This window comes from Eucalyptus grandis, chromosome 5 (assembly GCF_016545825.1).
Source record: "Eucalyptus grandis isolate ANBG69807.140 chromosome 5, ASM1654582v1, whole genome shotgun sequence".
Lineage (NCBI taxonomy): Eukaryota > Viridiplantae > Streptophyta > Magnoliopsida > Myrtales > Myrtaceae > Eucalyptus > Eucalyptus grandis.
The window spans coordinates 8284952-8295879 of NC_052616.1; the positions used below are offsets into that span (position 1 = coordinate 8284952).

Here is a 10928-nt window from a genome sequence, read left to right on the forward strand (position 1 = left end):
TGTCGAGGTGTTATGATAAATAAAAGTTCAAATTTCAGCGGATTTGACAGAGTACGGTTCCACTATCTTGGTGGTTAATATAATGAGTTTCTCATAAATTTTGACTTGTCCGTCTCTTCCCCGCTATTGCTCGAGCTATAACAAATCTAACTAACGTTCGGATTGCTTCACGAGGGTCTCCTAAATCTCTATGTCGATGTCCTACATTCCGTCCAAATGCTCAAAAGCCTGAGCGGGATTGGCAAGAGAAAACGAGATTTCCAACATTCTCGTTTCCATCTCGGCGTTCTCCGTATTGCATTTTAATGCGAGCACGATCCCATCGGCTTTTCCTTACTTGCGAGAGAAGAGAATACGAAACGGAATGGCCCGATCTATTCAAAGCCACGGAATTTTTCCATATTATCACAAGATTCGATGGAAAAAAACAACCCATTTCTTTTTATTGGGTCAAGAGAAACAAACCGATTAAAGATGTTCAAAATCACTGTGTAAACCCAGTGGGTGATGGAATAAGGGGGTAAAAAAATCGTTTTTTGTTATTTTTTGAATTAATATCACAAAAAATCCACCGTAATAAATTTTCTATCAATTACTTTTTAAGTCATTATAAACTTCGTATCAGTATACTCATAATAAATTTACACAAAATCAACATATACTTTTATGTGGACTTATCGTATCAATTGAATTATTATCAAGTGCCATCAAATTCAGCAATTTTATAGTAAAATTTGGTGAAAATTAATGGAGAGTAAATGTTTTTAAAATTTATTGTAAGTGTACTAATTTAGATTTTTTTTTTGTAATACTAACCAATTTTTTCTTACTTAATCCGTAAAAAGACGGTGTCTTTCGGGTACGGGACCTAGCTTGGCCTTTTCGAAAACAAAGCCGTCTGTGTTTGCCCCCGGTGCCGTACGCGTGGGACCCTCTCTTTTTCCCTCAGCTAAGTTCTAATCGTCGCCTGGGGCTGCGTGTCGGAACCGAAAGAACACGACGAAATTTTCCTCTTGGAGAACCGGCATGCATAAAACTAAATTCTCACAATTGATTGAGGAAATAAAAATGATTAAGAAATAGATTAAAAAAAAAAGTCACGAAAAATCTCAAACCATGCTAAATCTCGAAAATCTCAAATTACATTAACTGTAATATATTTATCGTAATTTTTTGTCATGACATTAAAAATCTTAAATTTGTACATATTTAAGTCATTTACCTTCCATCAAAATTTTCTCAGATAAATTTTAAACTGAAATATGGTCGTTTTTATTTAACCTAAAACAATGTAGGATTCATGTTATTTACTTTCTGGCGTTTATATATAGAGATTTGTTGATGTAAAATAAATACGTTATATATGTATAAATTTGAAACTTTTTTTGTCGCGAAAAAAATATAAGATACATGTGATTGGATTTTTGATGGGTTTTGTCCTAAATAGTGCTCTAATCAATCAGACAAAACCGCACGAGCACAGGAGATTGGAAAATGATAAAACATTCCTAATTTCACAAAAGAAAAATATTAGTCTATTCTAAAGTGATTTGTGTCAGGGGATGCTTTTTCTCGGATCTTATCCGAGCAGCAGCAGCAGCACGCCAGCAGCAGGTGTCGAAGCCGCACGGCACGACCACACTCCACAGCACGCTAGTACAAAAAGAATAGTAAAAAACACAAAACTCGATTGGAAAGCAGTTTTGAAATCCGGTGCTTCTAGTTCTAAGCCTGCCGCACTGCCACGCTCCAGTGGATTAGCTCAGCTCGATTTCAAAGACCGGGCCCCCCAACCTAAGCCCCCCCCGGGTCGCAGCTCGAACCCGCCGTACCGGGTCGCTCCAGCCTTATGGAACTTCTTGTCCATGCGCCCTGGCTGGTTGCACCCCTCGTCTTGTAAAGGCAATGTGCATGGCCATCGCGTGCCACGATCGCGAGCTCTGGCGTCGTCGAGATTGGCACGGCACCACTTCCGGGTCGCTTCCACGAGCCGAGCCAGCTATGGGACTGCATATGGAATGAACCGGCGATGCGCGACAGTCGGGTACGGTCGAGAACTTTCGCTACTGATGTGGAGGAGGGACGGTGGATAAGAGCAAAGAGAGAAGGGTGAAGACGGGCATCGGAGTGTACCGGGGTTTTGAACATGTACGTTCCAGGAGCCAGTCGCGCCACAACGGTCATAAAGTACACGAGAAAAAATGACCCTCCACATGGTAAATCGATCGATGAGAAAAACAAAGGTCGAATCGAATTCTTACCATGAATCCTGACCAACAAGAGTCGAAGGATGCATTTAGATACAAAAGGCTACTACCCACAAACAGCAGCTGATATGCAAAGGCTCTAGAGATTTCCATACTTCACATGTCAACTGATTTTTCCTCCTCAGCATGCAGGAGTTGCTTGCTTCAATCAGACAACACCACGCTCATCTAGAATACCCACCGCTGTCTCTCGATAAGGAGCGCTCCCTGCGTCTCCTGGACGAGTCCGGACGTTCCTTCTCCCTCTCCCTCCTGCCACGAGGTGATCGGGACCTTCCTCGCCGGTCCCTTGGATAGTAATCATCGTCGCGCCGTCGGCGCGGAGAATAGCTGCGGGATCTTCTACCACCACGGCCTGCATTTTTCAACTCCATTGAACATGACATGTTCAAATAACGTTGTGAAAGTTAGGACGTATACACTATCCCGGGACGTTGAAACTTTATCAAAACAAATATTGAGAAAATGGTATTCTGGTGAATCAAATTAAACCTAATGCCATTATATAAGATAGTAATGGTAAATTGCCAAGGATAACCCACATTCAATCACTACAGCAGCAAATCGGTGCATACCTCGTTTTTCTTTCAATCCAAGATACCTTCCAGGAGTTGGAGTCCTCCCACACTTCCTTCTTGCCTGTAGAAGATAGATTATATTTTCAGACTGATTGAGTCGAACAAACAACTCAGGATCCTGTTTTATGGCCTTTCAGTATTGAATACAGAAGGAAAAGAATTCACAAAGAAACGAGCAGAAAAGGATCAATCTATTGGAAGGAGAGTCATTCTAAAAGCTTCTATGCTATCTTAAATAACTCAAATTGAAAAGAAAGAGAGGCCAGCGACAGATACTTTTACTCATATCGTAAAAAGCGCATTCACCCCTCGGCATCGGCAAAATAGTTGAATCGATTGACGAGTTCGGGAATGTCGCTGAAGAACTCATGTAGTGAATGAATAGGTTTGACGGATTAGATCTTAGATCGTGAATTCGATGGAGCTACACAGACTGGACCTGCTGCTAAAATTCATCAGGCAATAATCCCAGAAAAAAACCTCTGAAAAGTTAACAAGAGATGACAACTCACTATAGTTAACTAATTGTGAAAATAAAACACATACCTTCTCCACAGTGATCAGTCGGCCTTCAAACACTGACTGGTTCAGATACTTTATACAGCGCTCTGCATCCTTGTTGGTTTCCATGGTGACAAAACCAAATCCGCGCGAGTCTTTGGTGCGAGGGTCAGTAACCAACTGGCACTCCAAAACCTAAAACAGAGCTCATTAAAGTATTTCTGGAATCACTTTCACAATTTATCCATTCATTTGTTATTTTTACCTCTTTGACTGGAGAAAAGATAAGATTCCAGCACTGTTAGCAAAGGGATGATTGATTGACCACAAACAACTCTATGTCTACTACAAACAACTTTCTCAATGTCTATCTTCCAAGGCTTATGTTGACTAATGCATTACAATGGGACAAGATGCCGTAGTCCTGACTGACAGATGCGTATGAGCTTTCTCTTTCATTGAAGGCAGACATTCCAACCAGGCTTACAATAAGCAGGAGCAAATGACACAGCAAATAAGAAATAGAGGAAACAGCAGTTGTTCCACCAACTGCGCCAAGCCTCTAGCCACATGTTTATCCACCGACAATTAAACATTGATGATGCTACACTTTTACACAAGCCTTTCACAACTTACCATTTTCCTGAGCTTACATCAATAACAGCTAATTTTATATATTTAGTCTCACAAATATCACCATACAGGCTTGCTTCTGCACCTAAAAGGTAGTATTAGTATGATCTACGCATTGCATTGTTACATCTCTCCATTATCAGATCATACTGCCCTCCCAAAAAATTGTGGTGGCAATATCTTATAGCCCAAGGAGAGGGCCTTTTGGTACCCCACTTTCTTCTCTACATTTTTGGCTTTTGACCAGAATAAATCTGGCAAATTTTTTGGCCAGCGAAGAGTTTGGCATTACAAGGGCCTAATGAGAAAGAAACAAGACAAAAAACTGTTGCCCCAGCTTTCTACTTATGCTTTCGAATGAAAATAAACCAGAAAAGGGTCAAAACGATTTCCTTGAAATGCAGGACTTAATGTACTTTCATGATGAATTTTTAATTTTTGTGAAAGTTATAGGCTGGCAATTATAGAAGCTATCTAAAGGCAGAATCCCTGAACATTAGGCAGTTGGATGCCATTGGTTCCTATTCATAATGCGTCAAGACCCATCAGCTTCCAATGGCATCACTTGAATGAGTGATTATTATGAGAAAATGGCAGCTTTCAAAATCACATACCTTTCCTTCTTTACTAAAATATTTTTCGAGATCTCTTGAAGTAACCCTGGTTGATAAACCCGTCACATACAAGTTATTTCCTGGATTGCCAACAGCTTGGTACTCTTGGCTCCTGGAACAATAGACTCCATTGTTCAATTTGAGACATGACTAACAAATTGATCATCTAAAAAACCCCAATAGCAATAGTTTGTCACACAACAAACACAAGGGAATCCATACTTATCTATAAAAACGAAAACATACCTTGAGCGGCTTCTCCTCGATCTTGACAACGATCTTGACCTCAACCGACGGCCTCTAATGGGTGAAGCGGAATCCCTTGATCTCGACAACGATCTCGACTTGGACCGACGGCCTCTAACGGGTGAAGCAGAATCCCTTGATCTCGACAACGATCTTGACTTGGACCGACGGCCTCTAATGGGTGAGGCAGATTCACGAGGAGAAGGAGACCTGTCACACAAAGCACCCCAGGAAAAAAAAAAAAAAAAAAAAAAAAAAAAAAATAGGCTTACCAAGGCATAGGTTATGCAAACACATCTGAGATTAAAAGATTCAGACCAAGAGAACTTACTTTTGTCTCCTTTTGTATGGCATCTACAAGTAACGAAAAAATTCGGGTCAGAATCCATTGAACACCAACATAATCAACTGCCCGCAAATCATCTCTCGATAGTCTTACTACACATGACCAAAGAACTAACCCTGCTAAGTAATTTTACCAACATATCAAGAATTCTGACCCCACTAACAAAATCAATCTCAGCTCATGAACTTCCACCGGCTCGATTCCCTCTAAAATCCCCCCGAGAACGCGCGAAAAAGAAAAAGAAAACAGCCTAATTCAAAATTCAACGTCTTCTCTTATCCGACCAGCGAATTCACGACACAACCCATCTCAAATCACGCGTTTCCCGATCGAAACTTCGCATGATCTTCGACAAGATGGACGAGGCGCGAGGTGCGGGACTGATCGGTACACAGACCTTCGCCAAACGGTACGACGTAGCAAGGAAAAATTTGGACGGCCGAGAGGGTGGGGCACTGACCTTGACTCGGGTGGCTAAACGGGATCGCCGAGTCGACTCAGATGCCCTAGGAACAGCGGTTTCGTCGGAGCGTCTGCAACGGAGCGGCACGGAAGTGCGCGGAGGAAATTGCAAAGCACTCGAATTTTCTCCGTCGCCGGCGCGTCTCAACGCTTTATGAGCTTTAGGCCAATTAAAAATGACGCTTCAGCAGCTCTTGCAAATCACACAAAAAAAGGAAAAAGAAAAAGAAGAAGAAGAAGAAGAAGCCCGAACACCCGTTGGCATTTAAGAAAAAGAATGATCAACGGGCCGGGCTTCCCAACTCTGGCCCGGAACGTCACGTGCTGCGCGAGTGTTGGCTGCGTTAAGGGAAAGTTTTTCAGAAAATGCATGAGGATTTTAAAGTGTGTTTGTTTCCTGAAAATAAAAGATTTGACAAACATTTTTTTAAGATAATCGTTTGTATCGCTTGAAATAATTGGTTGATGAAAAATGTGATCAAAACCCACATCATAAACTTTTTCATAAATGAAGATATTTTTCGTTTGTTCATGTTTACAATATAATGATACAAACAATTATATTTTAGGAAAATATTTCATAAACTATTCATGTTTCACAAAATAAATGGAGTCTTGGGTTAAAAAAGTTTTTCAAAATGTAAAGTGTTTGATAAAATATGATTGAAAAGTGCACAAGAAAAGCAACTTTGTTTAAAATGGTTTTTGAAGTCAATACTTTCTAAAGGAGTAATGTAATTTTTTTCCCAAAAAAAAATCAAATTGGCAAAGGGCGCCGGCAACCAAGCTAGTCAGATTTGGCACTAGGTAAAAAGTAGCTTGGGTCTGTGTGACCCTGAAAATCCCAAGTGGTTTTTGCTTGAGGTTGTACAACTTTAGATGAGGGCCAAAGGTGTTAGATCTAGTCAAATCTAGTTTGTCTGCAGCCCTTCGATGGGCATGTGAGTGAGGGTATTTTCGATATTATAAAAGTTTAATGAGGCTAAAATTTTGTGTATGTATATATATATGACATTCAAAAATGTTAAAGTTCAAAGCTAGTTCGAAGGATTTTGAAAATTCAGAAATCTCTCTCAAAAAAAAAAAAAGAAAAAAGTAGTGCTAAACAATTTGACTTTTGCTCAAAGTCCTTTAGATATAGGCTTGGCAAAGTGGTCGTCCAAGGCAACCAAATGTGGCTGGATGCGACAAGTCTAAGGCTCACTCGAATCCAAATTCCCGAGAGAACTTCATAAACATTTAAGTCAATTCTTGATTTTTTTTTATTTTTTTTTTATTTTTTATTTTTAGCTGGTCATTCTCAATCTCCATACTCATTGACATTGGATTGGCTTCATTGACATCGGATTTACACTTCGGCCGAACCTCATTAGGAGAACTTTAAGATTTGAAGGAACCATGCTTCCGTAGAGATAAGTGTATTATGTCTTAAAACTTATTATAAATATGTAATTGAGTTCTAAAACTTACAAAAAATATAACCAAGTCCTAAAAATTATCAAATTTATACAATCAAGTCATTATGTTAATTTCATTTAACTTGACTAAAGAAAATACTAATGTAATTCTTTTTTAAATATTTATTCACTCCTATGTGGCGACTTGTCTATATCATATATTATTATCCAATGTCATTTTGATCCAAATATAATTTTAATACATATTATATTTAAAAATAAGCTAAATTATTTATTTTATTTTTTTAAAGAGAGAAAAAAAGACGAAGGAGGAGAAACTTGGCCATGAAGGCGCCATCCCCATCCCCACCCTTATCGGCTCTTCTTAGCGATGGTGGGGTAGCAACGATGAGGTTTGTAGCTCTCTTAGCCTGGTTTCTCCTCATTCCTTTTTTTTTTTTAAAAATAATTTAGTTTATTTTAAAAATCTAATATAAATAAAATTTGCACCAAGATGATGTAAGTAAATAATATAAAAGTCGCGTCAACATTTTCCATTAGACAAATTGAACGAAATTAATGGAATGATTCAATTAAATTAACTTGATGAGTTTTAGAATTTGATTACATTTTTTGTAAGTTTTACGATTCGATTACATCTTCATGACAAGTTTCATGATCTTCAGTGTGCTCTTGTCCCTTATGTCATGGCCGTGAGGTTTCCATGACTAACGGACCATGCATGATCAAGGAAGACCTCTCATATTCGCTTAGGTTTCCAGAATGTTCCTAGAGATGGGTGAGATGGTAATTGTGCTGAGATCTAGAACTCTCTCGGTATAAATGCCATTAGTTGGTAGATAGTGAGATATGATCTCGTCTGCCAGATTGGATAACAATCGATGGTTGTAATTTGAAAGCCTCTAGTATAAGAAGTGGTGCCCTTCCCCTTATTGTATCCATCCGGTCATTTTAATAACCTAAATTTCTTTATCTTCCATAACCTTCCCCACCTTTCTACTTATGCTTTCAAATGAAAATAAATAAAAAAAGGTTAAATTGTTCTCCTTTAAAATGTGAAATCTATGATATAATGCACTTTCGTGATAAATTTTTAATTTTGTGAAAGTTGTAGGTTGGTAATAATAGAAGCTATATAAAGGTAGAATTCCTAAACATTGGCAGTTGTATTCCTAATTTAATATGAAATATTTCTATTGAGGATCATTCTATATCTGTACTTTGTGTTCCCCTTGTTATATATCTTTGGTATTGCCGTGCACGTGTCATAGGTCTATCTTCTTGTTTTCAGTACTGGCATTGAGAATGAATTGGACTAACCTTTCTTGCAGAAATAAAATATTCATTAACAAGCTAGATAGTAATTCAACATTATTTTATGATCCAACTCTCTCATTTCTCAGTCCAAGCTTTGCCAATACTTCATTTCCAAGCTGTCTATGTTTGCAAACTAAACGTCTCATAATGCTCAAATTAGGGCAAGCCTCAAGAAAAGATGGCAGGAGGCAAGAAAGAATACAATGCATTTGTCTATTCCCTTGTGCCTACAGATGCACATATTAGTATCTAATATTTTGCATTTTAGCATTATGTTCTGGCAAATATCAATTGGAAAGACCCCTCCAAAGCCTGCTTTTAGTTACTAGTTTGAGGGCCTCATGATCAATTTTGAAAGATGTAGACATAAGTTTGATATGGTAAACATGCGTGTAGCGCCACATCATTGTCGAATGAGAATGGATAGGTTAGACAATGCCAAAGCAACATCATGTTTATGTAATTATGTCCAAAAGATTGCTTGATGAGCTCACCCCACACGTGTGCGCTCAAAGGTGTATACGGACTTAGAAGATGGGAAGTGGAGTCTGAAGTGTTTTTTTTAATGGTATCGATATTGTTTTTCTTTTTTCATGAAGGAAATGTACTACACCAAATGGCAGCAGTTTTTTATCGATCAAATTACAGCTTTGATGTGTGTTGTTATGATGTGTAAAATAATAATTTACAGATCAAACAGATTCTCATTTGTTTTGTTATTAATCAAAGCTTGGTTATTCTTGTTATTATAATCATCTCTTGCACACTATAAGTGATCACAAGCTTGCCGCCTCCTGATTCAGGAGCTAATTTGAGCTGCCGACTGCATGAGCAACTGGCACTTCTAGGCAAGGTTAGCTCTTTCTTCTGTCTCATTTTGCTTTCTAAAACTTCTCTATCGTTAATCTGTGCATGTCTGGATCTTGGCAGGTATCGAGTGCTGGTGATGATGCATTTGGTCTAGAGCAATTGGAAGAAGATGTTGATGACATAGCTCTTTATAAAAGCTCATATGGCTGAGACACGATGGAATTCAGAAGAGCAGTTGCGTTTCTAAGAGCCTAAAAATAGTACGCTTCTTATGATTTTCCCATCTAACTGCTAAACACACTATCATTATGCTGTAACAATTTGGCTTTACGAGATCCACATTAGCAAGAGCGATCCAATCAGGATATATTGTGCTACCCTTGCTAGGTGTTGGTAGCCGTTGTCCATCCCCATTTGCAACAATCCTTCTACGTGGAAAATATGGATTCATGATGTCCAACAGTCCTTTTTGGGTCAGTACATACTATTTCAATCTCGCTGTGTTGTTACTAGAGTAAGGGTGGATTTGATTGGCTAACTAAAGAGTTGATATATTTTAGAACTCGATTGAAGCATTCAATGTACTAAAGGAATTTTTGAAGAGATCCAAGCGTGATTTCGGGAGGATCTACTGGAGTCTCAATGGTGGATATCTGGAAGGTGACTCTTGCATGTGATTTGCTTTTTTGAAACGGACGACCGATGATATCTGGTTTACCTCAACTTGGCTTTGTCATTTAACTTGTTTTTAAGAGTCATATCAAACGCATTTCTATTATAGAAATAGAAATTTTGTACAGATGATAGGCGTTTTCAAATGCTTAGAAACTCGTTTAGGGAACAAAATTAAAAAAAAAAAACCATTTTTAAGCAAAAATTACTCATGGAAACAAAATAATTACCAAACGCATCCTTAATGGCCCAAAAGCTTGGCAAAGTGGTCGTCAAAGGTAGCCAAATGTGCCCGAATGTGACAAGGCCAAGGCTCACTCGAATCCAAAATCCCAGCACAGGTTCATAAACATTCGAGTCAATTCTTGTATTTTTCATAGCTAGTCATTCTCAATCTCCATACTCATTTACATCGGATTCAAGCTCGGGTCGAACCTCATCAAGAGAACTTTCGGATTCAAAGGAAACATGCTTCCAAATGGTGAAAGTTATATTGCATGTCAAGAGAAGTGTTTCGAAAGTCTTAAAACTTATTACGAAGGTATAATTGAGTTTTAAAACATACAAAGAATACAATTAAGTCTTAAAATTTATTAAACTAGTGCAATCGAGTAATTCCATGGTTAAGGAAAATGTTGATGTAATTTTTTAAAAACATTTTCTCACTTCTAACACATTTTCTCACTTCTACATGGTGATGATGTGTCTAAATTATATTAATTATGTTAAAATGATGTCGTTTTGATCTAGATATAATTTAACATAGTTTTTAAAAATTAAACTTAAAAATAAGCTAAATGATATTAAAAAAGAAGAGGAAGGAGGACAAACCAGACCAGACCGTGAAGGCTGTTGGTCATCCCCCACCCTCATCATCCCTTCCCGGCAATGGTGGGGTGGCGACAATGAGGGATTATAGCCTTCTCTGCATGGTTTCTCTTCATTCCTCTATTTTATTTTTTTTTTAATTTTAGTTTCATTTTTAAAATCTAATTTAGATAAAATTTGCACCAAAACGTTGTAAGTAAAAAAATTTAAAAAAATTGCATCAACATATTTCCATT

The 10928-nt window shown here is 38.1% G+C and overlaps 1 protein-coding gene across 2 annotated transcripts; it reads right to left on the reverse strand.

The window, feature by feature from the left end:
* Positions 1 to 2188: 2188 nt before the first annotated feature.
* LOC104443828 (serine/arginine-rich splicing factor SR45a) lies at positions 2189 to 5868 on the reverse strand. 2 transcript variants are annotated; one of them, XM_010057372.3, is made up of 7 exons: positions 5646 to 5868; positions 5171 to 5193; positions 4840 to 5049; positions 4594 to 4705; positions 3392 to 3541; positions 2843 to 2906; positions 2189 to 2622 (listed from the first exon to the last, which is right to left on the reverse strand). In XM_010057372.3, the coding sequence occupies exons 2-7, from the start codon at positions 5191 to 5193 to the stop codon at positions 2432 to 2434; spliced, it is 750 nt and encodes a 249-aa protein (XP_010055674.2). In that variant the 5' UTR covers positions 5646 to 5868; the 3' UTR covers positions 2189 to 2431. The 2 variants fall into 2 exon arrangements, with proteins under 2 accessions (XP_010055674.2, XP_018730297.2); XM_018874752.2 differs by having other exon boundaries at positions 2458 to 2635.
* Positions 5869 to 10928: the final 5060 nt, after the last annotated feature.